The sequence below is a fragment of the Alosa sapidissima genome, chromosome 16 (assembly GCF_018492685.1).
Source record: "Alosa sapidissima isolate fAloSap1 chromosome 16, fAloSap1.pri, whole genome shotgun sequence".
Lineage (NCBI taxonomy): Eukaryota > Metazoa > Chordata > Actinopteri > Clupeiformes > Clupeidae > Alosa > Alosa sapidissima.
The window spans coordinates 20087946-20105474 of NC_055972.1; the positions used below are offsets into that span (position 1 = coordinate 20087946).

The window sequence follows — 17529 nt, forward strand, 5'->3', positions numbered from 1 at the left end:
TGTGTGTGTGTGTGTGTGTGTGTGTGTGTGTGTGTGTGTGTGTGTGTGTGTGTGTGTGTATGCTTGTGTGTGTGCATGTGTATGTGTGTGCCCTGAAATCTGACAATCTCTCTTTGTTGAAGTCCTTTAACACATAGCGAACACCAAGCTCTTGTGACGATGTTCCCTTTGTCTCACATAGACAGACCCTCACATGCACACACAGCTCCCACACACACATATGCCACTGTTCAACAGACGCCTCACTCATTGTACTGACCAGTTAGGAGTCATAAGGTCAGAGGGTAAAGGTCATGCTGCTTAATGTTCCACCAGGGCAACTAGGCGAAAGGAGACAGTGGCCACACTCTGCCTCTCTCTCTCTCTTTATTTCAGCCTTTCAGTTCCCTCCCACTCTTCAACTCCCTCCCCCTCTTCCCCGCAAACCATAAACAAGAAGCTCTGCTTACTGAATCAGATGATGCATTATGTAGACTTCACAAGGCGGTTTGTGTTTAGACAGTGCTATAGACAGATTTGTTCAAACAAGTCTTGTCTCTGCTTTCTTTTCTCTCTGTCTTAGTGTGTGAGTGTGTGTGTGTGTGTGTGTGTGTGTGTGAGTGTGTTTGTGTGCATGCGTATGTTGATTGTGTGTGTGTGTTTGTATGTGGGTGTATGTCTGTCTGTATGACTAATGACTTGTGGCTTTCCTATAGGAATTAAATCACTGGCTATGCATGTGTACTGTATTTAAGTGTAAAATGTGTGCATCCACAACAATGTCAGCACCTACTTCATCTTTACAAGTCAGAAAAGGAGACATACTTTACATGAAGTTGGTTTCTAAGAAATATAATGGAAGGAGCCAGCCATAACACGCTCATGACACATTGATTTTTATTTCAATATAAAAAAATATCAATCTCATGATCAAGATTATATACAACATGTTCACATTCAAGATAGGAAGCAATGTTTTTGAATCATGTCTTTTTTAATCTTGTAATTTAGTTTTCCCCTCCATCATTCAATTGTTCATTCTCTTCTTTCTTTTGCTTTCACTGAAAGCGGTGACATTTCCTTGGGAAACAGGGAGAGTCACTGAACCAAGTGACTTCCTGGCTAATCATTATTACCCATCAGGCAGTGGGAGTCAGCCCTCTCAGACAGGTGATCATGTGGAACATTCACTGAATCTAACCAGCGAGCATTCTTGAATTAAACTGAGGTTCTTCCTGTTTCACACTGCCCCTCATAATGTGTAGGATTCTGTACATTACTGGTTATCTTATAGTGGGGAGTTTCAATCAGGTGACTTAGTTTCCAAATTAATTTCAAGCTTGATGAATATCATTCTGAAGCTGATTTATTTTCCTATTAGTTTTTATCTTTATCTGTAGCTCCAATTTTAATGGGTTATTAGTTCTCCTATATAAATCAGGTACATTTTCAGGCACATGAAAACCTGACCTCCATGCTAAACACACTAACATGACCCTACTGGGCACAATGATTGAATTTAAGAAATCATTTATATCCCCTCACAAAAACATACGCTGTTGAAGGTGATTCTTGGCTCAGTCTGTGAATACCCTGTCATTTCAATATATTTTTTTCCTTAACAAAAAAAAAGACTTCATTTACATTAATTACTCAGAAGGCTTGAGGTATACCTGTATGATGGTGCACATCAGAAGCCTTAAACTTCTCAACTTTAGTCAACGGACAACCAATTTTACAACCAATTTAACCAAAAATAAACTTAAGAAACACATTCTGTAGCCCACCCTATTCCACACATTCTTTCAAATATTCACTTTTACATTTGAACTTTGGAGTTCTAGATGCTTCAGATTCTTTAACAAATTGTCCATTTCAATAAATACATTTTAAAAACTTTTGAAGCAGTGTTTTTTTTTAAAGCACTGATAACACAAATGGAACCCTGTCTTCTGTCTTCTTCAAAAGTGCTGCTGGTCAGATAGAAACACAGGAACTTTGGTGAGGAGGGATGCAGGAATGGTAACATAGAAGGAAAGAAAAAAGAAAGAAAGAGAGAAAGAAAGAGGAAAAATAAACAGAGAGACGTAACTGATTCATAGAATCGTTTGCTTTGTTTTGCTTTTAGCACCAAAATGACCTGAGAAATTCAAGAAAAAGAGACGAAAATAAAAACAGATATAAAGAGAGAGAGAGAGAGAGAGAGAGAGAGAGAGAGAGAGAGAGAGATGGTGGCTTCCTCCTACACAGCTGTAGCCTGAATCCTCTTTATGTTGCCCATCTTTTAATCAGGAAGTTTGGAATGCATGAGCAACACACACACACACACACACACACACACACACACAGATGCACACGCACACACAGACACAGAAACACTAAACCTCAAGTCATAATCACAACAACTACTTTGAAGTGACAGCACACACAGATACATAAATACAGTCAACATGACTGTAACCGGGGTGGGCCGGTGGGAACCTGTGACCCTAATGGAGCCAAACAAGTGTCCTGTCCCACGGTCAACTGCATTGGCCAGTGGCTGCTCTGCGGTGGCCTCAGGCATGCCATAGACCACACTGGCCTGCTCCTCACTCCTCTGGTCCTGACACTGCAGTGAGGTCCACTGTGCCATCACAGCCACTGGGCTCAGCCTACCTGGCTGTTTTTCCCAGCTCATCCCTACGGAGGGGAGTGGTGTGTGATCTGGTCAGCCACACGGACCTGTCTCTGACCACCTCCTGGGGCTTCCTGTTTCATCTGTCCCTCTCCCTTCTTCTTCTTCTACTTCTTCTTTTGTCGTCTTGTTGCGTCTCCTTTCAGCGGCCCGTCCTCACGTAGGCGAGCCGGCCTTTGCTGGGGCTTAGATGGCTGGAACCCGTTTTGAACTGAACGAGCTGGTGACCTGCACGAGACAAAACAAGGAAATGAGGGTTTAGTCTCTCTGTGTTGTGTCTGCTTCAGTGTGCCTGTGTTTGATTTGCATCATCGTCTGTGTATCTACACATAATTGCTGTGTGTGTGTGTGTGTGTGTGTGTGTGTGTGTGTGTGTGCTGTGTGTGTGTGTATATGTGTGTGTGTGTGTGTGTGTGTGTGTGTGTGTGTGTGTGTGTGTGTGTGTGTGCTCTGTGTGTGTGTGTGTATATGTGTGTGTGTGCGTGCGTGTGTGTCTGTGACCAAATTTGTTTTCATTCTGCATTCTTTGTTTTCATTCTTTCATTCTTCATTCTATATGTACTGTACATTCATGTCTGAATGTACAGTACATATATATGCATATGTGCATGTATGAGCAGGACTGTGTTAAACTCCTTAACAAGCATGTCAAATGTCCAGCCAGGGCAGGCGAGGCGGGGTTTGGGGGAGGGATGTTTTCTTTTATTACACTTTAATTACTTTATGATTGCTCTCATATTAATGTTCCTCTGATTCTGGTTCCAAGACGAAAGGAAAACAGTGGGGTGAGCGCTCTGCCAAGAGTGGAGGAGGGGAGCGAAAGAGTAAGATGAAGGAGAGGCCAGAGAAGAGAGGGAGAGAGAGAGGGAAAGAGAGAGAGAGGAGAGGGAGGGGAGGAATGTGCGAGTGGTCTGGGCCTAGACCAGCTTCAATAAAGATTAGCGATTGCCCTGCTGATGGGACTCTTTCAGACAGCACTTTAATGAAGTGTGTCCCTGTGTGTGTGTGTGTGTGTACATGTTCATTTGACCAACTCTCTCTCTCTCTGACGTACTAATATAACATGTTGGTGCCTGTGCTAAGTATAGTTTTGTTGCAAAGTTTAGTTTGCTTCAACTCCATCCACTGGCCTACATGTAGATGCCTGCTCCACTATTCTGTTTGTTTGCTGCAGCTGCATAAATAGTTGAAGTATTTATTTTGAGTAGCATAGAATTACAGCCCTGGATTATCTCTTTGTTTGATGACATCTAGCGTTTAGCTATTTCCTGACTGCTAACTTTTGATTATTTTTAATGTCAGCGGGCGGTTCCGTGATTCCTTTCAATTGCATTTCTGATTGAATAATACGGTTCAGTTGCAAGTATCGCAAATTACGGGTAGAGGACAGTGACATTCGTTGATTATGTGATCAGCTACAGGTTTAGAACATTCAGCGTAAAATGAAAAAGGCTCAGCTTGCACTTTCTGCAAACTAGCTATGTTGCTACAGTATATCTGTGTTCTGTAATGTGTGTGTGTGTGTGTGTGTGTGTGTGTGTGTGTGTGTGTGTGTGTGTGTGTGTGTGTGTGTGTGTGTGTGTGTGTGCGTTTGAGGGAGGCCAGGGAGAGGGAGTGATGAGAGACAAGTTCAGGGAAGAGATGGTCAACACAACCCGGGCTCTGTTTCATCAGGGAGATGTCTGTCAATGCTACGTTCTTCAACACTAAAGCACACACACACACACACACACACACACATGTGCATGCACACCTCATGCATGACCCAACTCATACATGCACTACAGCACACTACACATGCTCCACTGCACATAGAACAGTTTGTGTTTAAGTCACATGCATACATTCACGTAGGTGCCTTTTTTCCCAAAATCTCTAGAACACACACACACACACACACACACACACACACACACACACACACACACACACACACACACACACACACACACACACACATTCACACACACACAGTACAACCTGATTACAACCTGTGAAAACAGTGACAAAAACAGACAGAGGTCACCTCTAAATAAAAGAGCCCTCACCTGTCCATGTGGTCTGATTGGTCAAGATGAAGGCCTGGCACTGGGCGTGGCTTTCACAGACCCCAATGGCCTCACGGACCGAGAAGACGGACAGTGTGCACCCATCGTGCTGATAGGACGGCCAGCAGCGGTAGTTGTCCCCTGAGATGGACGTGTCCACCAGCCGCTTATACTCTACAGGACAGGAGGGAAACGGTGTGAGTGATTGTCTGATATTACCTGACATACAGTATATGATGAGCAATGAATCCTGAATATTATATTGTGTGTGAGGAAAAGAGAAAAGCTTGGACAGGAAAATATGTTTTTGGGGTTGCGGATTCCAATCCAGTCCTGATGAGGAGGCTGCATTGAGGCCCTACTCACCCCCCTCAGCCACACACACACACACACACACACACACACACACACACACACACACACACACACACACGCACACACACACACACATACACACACACGCACACACACACACATACACACACACGCACACACACACACGCGCACACACACACACACACACACACACACACACACACACACACACACACACACACACACACACGCACACACACTAAATCTTTCTAAGACCTGCTCTCTTCCCCACACCACTGAAGCCACTTCTCCTCGCACTGCAACAATGCATACCCCTGCTACTTGGCAACAGCCACCAAAGACACAGACAAAGGACACGGAGAGAAAGAGCGAAGACATAAAGAACAAACAAGGGGACGTAAGGAGCTGTGTGAAGGTCCTTAAGCAGAGTACCCTGGACTCATTCAAAGAGCGCTAAACTAACAACCCCCCACCCCTCGCATTCGTGCACACAACCTCTCCTCTTTCACTGGCACTTGTCAGGGGCCTCCCCCTTTCTCTCTCTCTTTCTGATGCTGTCACCACTCTGTCTATCTCTTCCTAACCCCTGAATGAGAGGGCCAGTGTACCAGTAGAGGCACAATGGCATTTGTCACATAAAGGGGCCTTGCGACCACAATTGAGTTGTCAGCTAATCTTCTGCCAGTGACAGCTAACATGGAGCTAACACTAATCACAGTCTCGTTATTTCAGTTAAAGGTTTTCATATACTGCTGGATATCAAATATCTTTTTCCCCATGTGACTGACAGACTGTGCACCGCAAATTAGTAATATAATGAAATATTTGGAGTTTGTCAGTAGCGCTGGGATGCCATTGCTTACTAAAGGCTGCGCTGTCTGCTCCGGGAAGGCTCTGCTTGGAAACACAACACACACTTTGGCAGCGCAGCCATATTCGCCATGCCGATTAAGTTAATGAAATTGAATGGCAGGCCTCAGGGTCAACATTTTGGCAGAGTCGTTTTTCAAAAAACTGCGAGAGCGGCATGACATCGAAAATAGCCGAACAATGGACGAATCAGAGAGAAATGAGGGGTAATGTCAACAATGTCAAAAATGCCTGTCCCTGAGCCAACGCTCGCATCAAACTATCGGCACCAGGAGCCAAGTTTTAATAGTGGTACGCTGCATCAAATCATCTGCCTATTGCCCCAATAAAGGCACAGAGGTCTGGTTCTCATCTTGCGCTGCCTGGGTTGACATTCTCCCCTGGTTTTGGAAGCAGAGCGCCTGCCTCCTGAATAACTCCTAAAAATGACTGATGGCCTCGCATATAAACATGGGCCCTGGTCGGGGAGGTTTCCACAGCAACAGCCAAAATTTTTTTCAATATAAACAGTTGCTATATAAATAGAAAAGAAAATACATTCATATACATGACCCATAGTCCCAAGTCTGTCCTTATAGAGATAACTGAATAGACATTCATTGGGGTGCTTAAATCATCTTTCATTCTTTCGTTCGTTCATTCGTTCGTTCATTCTTTCAAATATTCACAGAATGAACTTATAAATACAATGTGCGCAATACAATGTTTATGGCCCTAATCATTCCACTGCAACTTACAGACTAAAGCAAGCTGAACTTTCCTAAAGGCAGAATGAATGCAGAGCTCTCAGTTATGTTTTACTGTAAGGAGCTTTCAGCTCTTTGTTCGTAATTGATAATTAGTACATTTGTACAGTGCGCTTGTTGTGTAAGCCCTTGTAGCTCCAAGATGTACAATTAGGTTTAATTGGGTAGACTGTATCAAAAGCCTCTTAAAGTAAATAGCACTTACTCTTACTCTTAGAAAGAAGACTGTGTACAAAATGTGGATGAATGCCTTACTAAAAAGAATCCTTCTAAAAGAAAGCACATTTAAAGGTACTTATATATTTCCAAGACTACTTATATATTTCCATTGAAACGCTAAAAAAAAATCATGCTTCAAACGAACCAGGTTCCTGACCCATCCAAAGCATCAACATGTCTCTTTACAATGCACGCAATTTACTTCTACAACATCTCTATTTTCTTAAGCTGCCACCCTTCTTTTTAGTGTATGTGTGTGTGTGTGTGTGTGTGTGTGCGCCTGACGTGTCCCTAGCTGCTCCACTGGGCCTGTGTGTGTGTGTGTGTGTGTGTGTGTGTGTGTGTGTGTGTGTGTGTGTGTGCTGTGGGAGCTTGCTCTTGCTTGGCAGCGAGGATGCCACTGGGGATCTGACTCTTTCTCATGCTAATCTGGAGGGTTTGATGCGTGCCGCAGCGAGTGGCACTGATTGCAGGGGCAGCGGGCCCAGTGGTGGTCAACCGCACGCACTTGAGAATCAGAAAATTGTTTGCTTAGCTCTAGGGAGCTTCAATCAAGGCCCTGCACATGCAGATGAGATGCTTCAAAAAGAGGCTTGGGCTGGCTGGGTGGAACAGAGTACAGCAATGTGGAATGTATAGTGGGGTGTGTGTGGGTGTGTGTGTATGTGTGTGTAGAGAGATAGAGAGAGAGAGAGAGGGAGAGAGAGAGGGAGAGAGAGATGAAGCATTTGTACATTGTACATTATATGAATTATATGTACTGTATATATATATATATGTCAAAAAGGCTTCTAATTTGTCACTGGTCTTTCTCCTGCCTAAACAAAGCCTTTGATATAGCACTCTGTTCCGGGCTTGGAGGCTGGCTGAGTGCATGTGTTGGTTCTGGCAGAGCAGGGAGATGACCTAGAAAGTGCCTCCCTGCCTGCCTGTGAGAGTGTCTGAGGAGCATCTGGCAGCAGAGAGAGTCATCTCGTTCAGCTTCACAGAATGGTGACAATGGGCCTGATGACGTGGGTGTGGTAGTGAGGGGAGGGGGATACACAACAGTAGACACACACACACACACACACACACACACACACACACACATACGCACGCACACACATGCACCCGTTGCGCCACAAGCCTCCTAACCAGTGGAGCATGAATGGTTGAGCACCTCCTTCCCTTCCCCTCCTCTCCACACACACACACACACACATACACACACACACACACACACACACACACACACACACACACACACACACACACACACACACACACACTCTCTCTCTATCACACTGCCTGCATGTTGAAAGTAGAGTATCTCTCTCTCTCTCTCTCTCTCTCTCTCTCTTAGTATGTGCAATTACATTCATACACATTCATTATAACAAACTTGTACACACACACACACACACACACACACACACACACACACACACACACACACACAGAGAGAGAGACACACCATAGTTGTTGGGACACAGGACAGCATAGGACCCAGGAGCAGTAAATGACAGCAGTTATTACATGCTTTACAGCTGTAATTACTTTTTTATGAGCTGCACACTTTTGTGGACTGCACACCTAAAATACTCAAGAAATGGCTTCATGGGGTCTGAAGAATGAGGAGACAGAGAAAGACATGCATGATGTGAGAGGGAGAGATAGAGAGAGAGAGATGAGAGAGAGAGAGATGAAAGAGAAAAGGAAGTGGCAGGAGAAAGTGAGGGAGAGTTTGAAAAGCACACAGAACATTTCACTGACACTGAGCATGTGGTGCAAACCCACATTCCACAGGAGAAAGTGGCTTGGACCGAGACTACTCCAGCTAATGCACATCACACACAAACAGAACCCAGACAGGGTGGCCGGATCTGTTTAAAACCTGAGAAAAGACAAAAATGCCGCTAGCAGTGTCCAGTCATGTTAATGTGGCTAACATAAACACAGAGCACTCAGGTGACACCACAAACACTGTTCACTCAGTTAATAATGCTAACACTGTCCACTTGTGCTAGTATGGCTAACTCAAACAAAGACCACTCATTAAGCGCTCTTAACACCTATTCAAGAGTGCATTCCACAGGAGAAAGCAAGTCGGCTAAATCTGCTAATGGCGGCCACATCAGCTAATGCCGCTAATGCAGCTAACCCAAACACAACTCAGAGAATAGCCCGCACTGGCCCGGATCTGACCCTCGTCCATTGATGATTTTGCAAATCAGCTGCTATCTGTGTGTAAGCACTCGCCCTAATGCGGCAAACTGTGACCACTCAAGCCAGTGCAAGTTACACAAACACAGAGCACTCAGTCAGTACTCCTCACACACAAAACCCCTCAGCCTCACACTGATAACAGAAAGCACTCTGCTAATGACGCTAACATAAACACAGACCACTCAGCTAATTACGCTGACCTCTACAGCAACCTCTTCAGCTCAACCCTGAGAGCAGCTGAGGGCCACGCCGGCATGGATCTGGCCCTCATCTGGCCCACACCCAGACCTGTCCCAGTGTCTCCTGCTATCTGAACCTACTTTAAGAAGTAATCTCTGTCTATATTTCCCATGTTTAACTCTAATGAAACGCATTTGTGAGGAGGGCTTAGCAAAAGAAACACTCGTAGGGTATTCGCAACGTCAGACTACACCATTACAGAAAAAACATCTTACAATTCTATATTGGAGAAGGACAACAATCTCATATCTATGGAAAAACTAGCTACAAACTATAATTAAATGTTTTTGGTTAATGTAATAAGTAGTTATACTTGTTGTATAATAGCCCAGTTCTGCTGAAAGAGGTGGAAGTCAACAAGCCAAAGACGCGGGGCCCTTAAGATACCAAGAGCGGATCTGACTCTGGACCGAATCTGGGCCACATCTGGCAACCAAGGCTTAGATGCATTCCAGAGCGATACAGTGTAGAGGCTGGAGCCCCACACATCTGTCAGCGAGCATCTGTGTCTGCTGCTATAGACTAGCACTGGAGCGGTGCGAGAGATAAAGAGAGACAGGGAGGGAGAAAAAGAACGCTAGAGAAGAAGAAAGAGAAAAAAGGGAGAGAAGAAGGGGGAGAGAGAGAGAGTAAGCAAGTGAGAAAAACAAAGAAAGAGAGAAAATGAATGGCAGACAGGGAGGAAAGAGAGACAGAGAGAGGTACGCTTGGAATAAGTAGAGACACCAGGTACCTCAAGTTTCAGCAAGAATATAACAAAGCAGACACTGCCGCTGGTAACTCAAGGAAGAGAGAGAGGAGAGTGCAAGAGGAGAACAGAGAAGACAAGCAGAAGTGAAGGAGGATGAGAGGAATGACACAAGACAGCAGCTGAGATGATGCTGAGAGGGAAAGGGAACTCTTCTCTCTCTCTCTCTCTCTCTCTCTCTCTCACACACACACACACACACACACACACACACACACACACACACATACACACACACTCTTTCTCACTGCTTTGCACCAAATAAGGGATTGCTATAGCTATAACTCTCCAGACAGGCACACACACACACACACACACACAAACCACCCCCTCACTTGGTTATATAAATTATAATCAGCTTAATCCTATTTCATTTGTCCTGAGAACATCAGAGTTGTGGCTACTCTCACTCTCTCTTTCTCTCTCTCTCTCTGTCTGTCTCTCTCTCTCTCTCTCTCACACACACACACACACGCACACACACACACACACAAACACAAATACATGGTTACTCTTTTGGGCCATATACGGCAATAATTCCTGCTCCATCCATCGTTACATAGGTCAGGCCATCTGAACCGCATGCAGTGCTGATAACAGCAGTCTGGGGGATGTCAAATGTGTGTGTGGGGGGAGGGGGGGGGGGGAGATGGGAATGTGAGTGGGATGCCAATTCATCGCTAATCACTTTAAAATGTTATCAAAAACAGTGTGTGTGTGTGTGTGTGTGTGTGTGTGTGTGTGTGTGTGTGTGTGTGTGTGTGTGTGTGTGTGTGTGTGTGTGCGTGTGTGTGTGTGTGTAAGAGAGAGGGGGGCATTCATCAAAGGTGCATGGGGAAAAAAAGGGCTCTTATTACATAACCCTACCAGTGGAACACTGCACCAACGACAGTGGAACAGCTCCCAGGGGTCAGTGTGGTCTATGGAAGAGTGTGTGCATGTGCAGCTGAGGGACCACTGGTTGGCGGGTGAGCTCTGTGGGGGAGGGGCATTGGGCATGGAGCTGTGCAGTGGCTACGCCGCTCTTCACTGTGCACTAGTGGTCAGATTAGCGAATGTCAACTAGCACATCATTATTAGCACATCCACCCAAGGCCATAACCATGGAATCAACACTGGGGGGTACCAAATGTGCATGGCGAGTGAAGTCAGTTCCTGCCATTTTATTAGATGTACAAATTCATAAACATGGGATGATATGTTTATCTGTGTTTTCATTTTTAACAATAATGTCTAATAGTATTGTTTTTCCTGTTTTTGTGTATCATTCTACCATCATGCCTGATCAAATGCTACAGGAGTGGAAGGACAGACAGAGAAGGCAGGTCATTTTTTTATCAACTGGTATTTCATGCCTCCATGGTATTCTATGACTATCACATACAGTAAGCCTTGCCTTAACAGAGGATGTCTGTGCAAGGCAAGCCAATGTTTTCCCAGCAATTTTCTGAATACAGATAGTTTACCTTAACTGAGATCATAATCTGCACTCCCTTTCTCTTTCCAATTTAGAATACCATTTTCCAGTTTTTTTGTATTATTTTGTGTGATTGTTTTGCAGTGAGTGATACGATTGAAGCATAACAATTTATATCTTGATTTTTTCTTCATGTAACTGGGGGTGAGATGCTCACCTTCATCAGTGCAGTTTATGTTGTTGTTGATGTTTGCAAGGCAAATGTAGATGGCTGTTAACTAGTCTTAAACAAAAGCTCTGTATTGCCTCTTGAAAATACTCACCAGATGTGTGTGTCTGAGAGGTATTCTGTAGGTAAAGTCCATTTTTGTAGAGATGCAACACCTTCTCAAGATGCACCTGAGTCTCATCAATGCCCCAGGCAAGCTCCCCTGCAACAAAAATAATACACACATACTCTTTTAATTGAAGTCAGGATGGACACACACACACACAAATAGTTCAGACCCACAAAATGACTAAATAACTAATTGGGTAAGGGCAGAGCTCGTTTTGCATTGGATTTGGACTGACTAACAGGACAGCCCTGTTAAGCAGATTATGTGCAAAGTATTTTGCTGGCTAAATTGGTTGATTACTGTACATTTCAACTGAAAGTCCACGTGGAACAAAGTCTAGCATAGAGCACACTACAGTCTCCAAGACAGCCAGACCGCCCTCAAGCTGAAGAAGCCAGATCTAAAAAGTAAGGAGGGGATGGCCAAACCAAATCTGTGGCACACATTGCCATAGACACAACATAGACACGCCTGGATGGCAGACAATGCCTACGGCAATCACAGCAGCAGTAGCCAATCAACAATGAGCCCACACAGAAAGAAGGCTTCTGATAGGATGTGCTGTGAAGCCCCTCCTTGGTCTCAGCCAACCAGGTGTCCCGCAGCGTCACGGCCTATTGTGTTTCAGAGGAGCAGATCTCAACCAGCAAGTGACACGCTGACAGTTATATAGCCTCTCCTCATCACACCATCGCCCGCATGAGAGAGAGAGAGATGAGAGAAAGAGAGAGACAGATCTCAAATACTCAGCAACATGCTGACAGCATCACACCTCAACATCGCCCCTATGACAGAGAGGGTGAAGGGGAACAGGAGAGGGAGACAGAGAGAACTCCCTTTTGCCTTTTACTCATGCATTTCACTAATAACCATATTGATCATACTTCAAGTACTTTTATCAGAACCTTTTACAACACAGTTCTACAGCATGGGGGGTGTCAATAGATAGAGGGCTAATCTCCGGCCAGAGAGGAGACTGCACTTAAAGTCAGCCTTAAAAAGAGGCAATAGGCTTACAGAGGCATTAGAGGCTCATGTATTAGCACTGTGCTGCATCTGGATTAAGGAGCCAGCTCTGCCCAGTTGTGTGGGCCTGCCTGCCGCCTCAGGGAAAGGCTTCTAGCAGCTAGTTTACATCTCCACTACGAGGTGTCCATGTTGGCAGCATCCGCTGTGTGTCATAATCCAGGCCGAATCCACTGAACCCACCGATGCCATGAAACAGTGCTCTCTAACCGCGTGTGCACGCAGTAGTCTTTGGAGTCATTGGAGTTTTCACTCAGCAGCATGCAATAGACTGCTCCTCTGGGACTTTACAGAATGGAGTTCATTATAACCGCAGTCACAATAAGTGAAGGATTTGGTGTGGCTTGGTGTGTGTGTGTGTGTGTGTGTGTGTGTGTGTGTGTGTGTTTGTGCACATGTGCTTACCAGTTGAGTTGACAATCTTATCCAGCAGCGGTCTCAGAGCAGGAGGGGCACTGTGGGGAAGCAGGTAGGTGAAGAAGAACCTGGAACACACACACACACACATAAACACACACACACACACACACACACACACACACACACACACACACACACACACAAACAGACACGCACACGCACACGCACACGCACACGCACACACACACACACACACAAACACACGCACACACACACACAAACACACACATACACACACACACACACACACACACACACACACACACACACACACACTGTATTTGTAACTTTATCTTTGGCAAAGAACTGTATAATCTGAAAATGTGTATATTACAGTATGATATACTGTATGGTATGTGTAGTTACCATGTGTACACTGCACACTGGTGTGTGATCTCTCTCTCTCTCTCTCTCTCACCTGTAGGCGTTGTAGAGGTTCCTCTTTTCGTTAATGCCCTGGCAGCGCCCTCTGATGCATGGGAGGGTGAAGTTCCGCGCCGGGAACTCCATGAGGCAGTCGGCAGGTGCGGCGTGCGGACTGCCGCAGGGCGTCTCCTCCACGCTGGCATCGTCCAGGTCCGTCACCTTCAGCTCACCGCTCACCAGCACGAACTGCCGCGGCCGGAAGTCCAGCAGCGTGACGGGGCCCAGCGGCGAGTGGGCCAGGAAGTGCAGCAGACGCACCAGACTCAGGCAGATCTGCAGGACAGAGCAGGGGGTCAAAGGTGAAGGCTGAGCCAATACAGTCCACAACAGTGCATGTGTGAACATCTACAGTGCTACAGTGGACACTGGAGAAAAACAATCAGGCTTGTGCCAAAAATAATTGACCTCAGGTACTGAAATAGGAGTGAACCTCACAGAGGGCTTGTATAGGTATACACCTACTGTCATTGATAGAGTGGTAAACTAGGCTTGAGTCTGTACAGCAGTCCTTCAACTGTTTTTTTTTTTTTCCCCTTATTAAGATTGAATAGATAAACGTTCAGACTTTTCTGTTACTGAATCTTGTTGTGGGATTCTAGAAGGCCTCAACCATCTCCAAACATCAAAGCCAGTGGCGCCTCAGTTCCTTGCCCTTGATGTTCCCGAAACTCATAAACAACTGAGGAAAATGTAATGTGCTGCCATTAGAGCAATGAAATGAATCACATGCATGTTTTGGTGATCAGGTAATCAAGTATAATCAATTCAGCGCTCTGGTGTGTGTGTGTGTGTGTGTGTGTGTGTCTGTGTGTGTGTGTGTGTGTGTGTGTGTGTGTGTGTGTGTGTGTGTGTGTGTGTGTGTGTGTGTGTGTGTGTGTGTGTTTGTGTGTGTGTGTGTGTGTGTGTGTTGTGTGTGTGTGCAAGTTGCACAACCACTGTTGTTTGAGTCTGTATTTGTATGCATATCATGGCAACAGCTCAACAAGCTAAACTATGGATTTAGCAATGAATATTCCTCTCCAATACATGATCTCCCCGACCGCTATAAACGGACTTGTGGACAGTTATGGAGTGAGGAGCAGGCTGCCAGCTAAACAAACTGGGGTGTTTTGGTTACTGAGACACTACTGGAGAAACCGCACACTGGAGTTTCATACACAATCAATTATGCAGACACGGGCACGGGGATCGACAAGCGCTCTCTCACAAACAAACACCACAGCCGATTACTCAGCGTCGCCCCATCTACAATTGTCTCTGCCAGATGGAACACAGCTCTCTGGGACTCAGGGGGAGATGTGCACTCTGGGTATGTGAGTGAGAGAGAGAGTGTGTGTGTGTGTGTGTATGTGTGTGTTAGAGAAAGAAAGAGACAGAGAAAATCAACAAGAATGTTTTACATACACTTAAGAGTGTGTGTATGTACCGCAGATAGTATGGGGCGATCATTACCCAAAATGCATCACAAATACAAATACATACTTGGGTACAGAGAGCAATAAAAAAATGAAACAGAGTGATAGATGACTATATAAAGGACCATGTGTCCAGAGAGAAGAGAGAAAGGGACTTATTTCACAGAGAGAAAAGAAAAAGACATGAAGAAAAACCATGAAAGGAGAAGAAAAGCAGAGAGAGAGAGAGAGAGAGAGAGAGAGAGAGAGAGAGAGAGAGAGAGAGGCTCCACAGCGGGAGAATGCCCGAGAGAGTGTGCCAGAGGGATTAGCCGCTCTAGTGTCGGAGGGGCAGGTTTGGGGAGGGTGGGGGCAGTTTTCCGGGTGGCTGCTTTCCCTTGATGAGAACCAAGAGGTCAGCAGACGACGATGGGGGGGGGGGGGGGGGGGGGGGCTAACCAAACAGCCCCAGAGCTACCCCGACCCCCTCCAAAAAAAAAAAAAAAAATCTTTAAAACATCTAAATAAGAACCAAATCCTCTCCATTCACCTCTCTAGAGACTCCCAAATCCACTCTCCTTTTTCACCCCCAAATCTACTCCCTCGGCGTCCCCCGACTCCCCCAGAGATCACGCAGCCATCATCTGCTCTCTCCACAGGCTCAAACCCTCGGCCAGCATGGCCTTGCTCATGTCAGCGTTACACAATGGGGAGGGGTGGATGGAAGGAGAGCAAAGGAACACACAGGTTTGGTGGAGAAGAGGAGAGGAAAGGAGGGAGAAGGGAAAGAGGAGAGGAGGGGATGAACAGGAAGAGAGGAGGAGGAGGAAAAACGAAAGATCGAAAGCTGTTTTTAATGGACTGAACATTAGGAGCAGCGGGGAGAGGACACCCCGTGTCATGGAGGGAAAGAGACTCTGGGAGGGGAACTCTTAGTTCCTCATGGTATATTTGAACGTGGTGCGGGTGTGACGGCCTGAGTTCCTGACTGTGATCCTAGCTGGCTCCCATCTGGTGCCGTTGCTTTTGCTAACTCCATTCAGACCATTCAGGTTCTCACATGGACATGGGGCACAACACACAAAATGCACACATGCTTTTAAGATGAGGGCATGTTTACAGGGTTATTGCATTAGTGTGTGTGTGTGTGTGTGTGTGTGTGTGTGTGTGTGTGTGTGTGTGTGTGTGTGTGTGTGTGTGTGTGTGTGTGAATGAGAGAGAGAGTCTGCATTTATTTATGTGTGTTCAGGAAAATGTCACTACATTTGTAGTTAGTTGAGTTTATGAGTATGCATGCATGTGTGTAAGTGGAAATGCATGTGAATGTGTGTGCATGTGTGTGTGTATGTATGTGTGTGTGTGTGTGTGTGTGTGTGTGTGTGTGTGTGTGTGTGTGTGTGTGTGTGTGTGTGTGTGTGCGTGTGTGTGTCTGTACGTGTGTCTAAGTGTGTTTTGAAGGGTAAGAGAGAGTAAGAACTGTGGCAGACTCATGGGTGGGGCCCTCTTATTCTGATGCGTGCGCACACACACACACACACACATACGCACACACACACACATGCACACACACACACACATACACATTCACATTCACATGCACTTTAACTTACATACATGCATGCACACACACAAAAATACACAAAAACCTATCACACACCTACACACACATGCATGCGCACACACACACACACATACATAGATATACATACTCACACACACCCACACACACTCACACACTGCAACAGCCATGAAAGCGTTCGTCAGTGTGCAGAGGAAATGGCTTCAGACCTAAATGAAGCGTTTGAAAGTCAGCGGGTTCGCTGCTCTCCCCAGAGCCCACTAATGCCTCATACGCATTGCAAATGCTGGAAACACTCTCTCTCTCTCTCTCTCTCTCTCTCTCTCTCTCTCTCTCTCTCTCTCTCTCGCTCTTTCTTTCTCTCTCTTTCTCTCCCTCCCTTGCGCTCTCCCACTTACTCACGGCACACAGACCTACTGCGGCCAGGCCAGAGGGAGACGCCAGATGTGCATGACCCGATCCCCTTACCACCATTACCACCGCCTGTACACTTTTACACACACACAGAGAGAGAGAGAGAGAGAGAGAGACGCACACACATACACAATCGTATAAAGACATTCACACAGAAATAAAATGTATACACACAACTACATTTGCGCACATTCATAAAAACACACACACACACAGAGAGAGAGAGAGAGTGAGAGAGCGAGAGAGAGAGAACTAAATAGTTTTTAAGGTTGACAGATTGAGGAGAGCAGGAGAGAGATGTGGTGGAGTGTGAGCTGTGCTGAGCTCCTGGAGGAGAGACGTGGCTGCCTAGAGGTGTGAAATTCCACAGCAGAAACGGCCAAAATATTGCTGTTATTTTTACCCTCAGTAAACTCTCCAAGTCTGCCAGATTTCATAGCACAT

The 17529-nt window shown here is 45.7% G+C and overlaps 1 protein-coding gene across 1 annotated transcript in view; it reads right to left on the minus strand.

The window, feature by feature from the left end:
* Nucleotides 1–862: 862 nt before the first annotated feature.
* The window catches only part of pkdcca (protein kinase domain containing, cytoplasmic a), a 30292-nt gene continuing 13625 nt past the window's right edge, over nt 863–17529 (minus strand). The window contains exons 3-7 of the mRNA XM_042066167.1: nt 13691–13971; nt 13258–13337; nt 11812–11919; nt 4705–4878; nt 863–2884 (exon numbers count right to left, since the gene is read on the minus strand). Coding sequence (XP_041922101.1) covers nt 2799–2884; nt 4705–4878; nt 11812–11919; nt 13258–13337; nt 13691–13971 — 729 coding nt within the window. The 3' untranslated portion in view covers nt 863–2798. The remainder of the gene's footprint in view (nt 2885–4704; nt 4879–11811; nt 11920–13257; nt 13338–13690; nt 13972–17529) is intronic.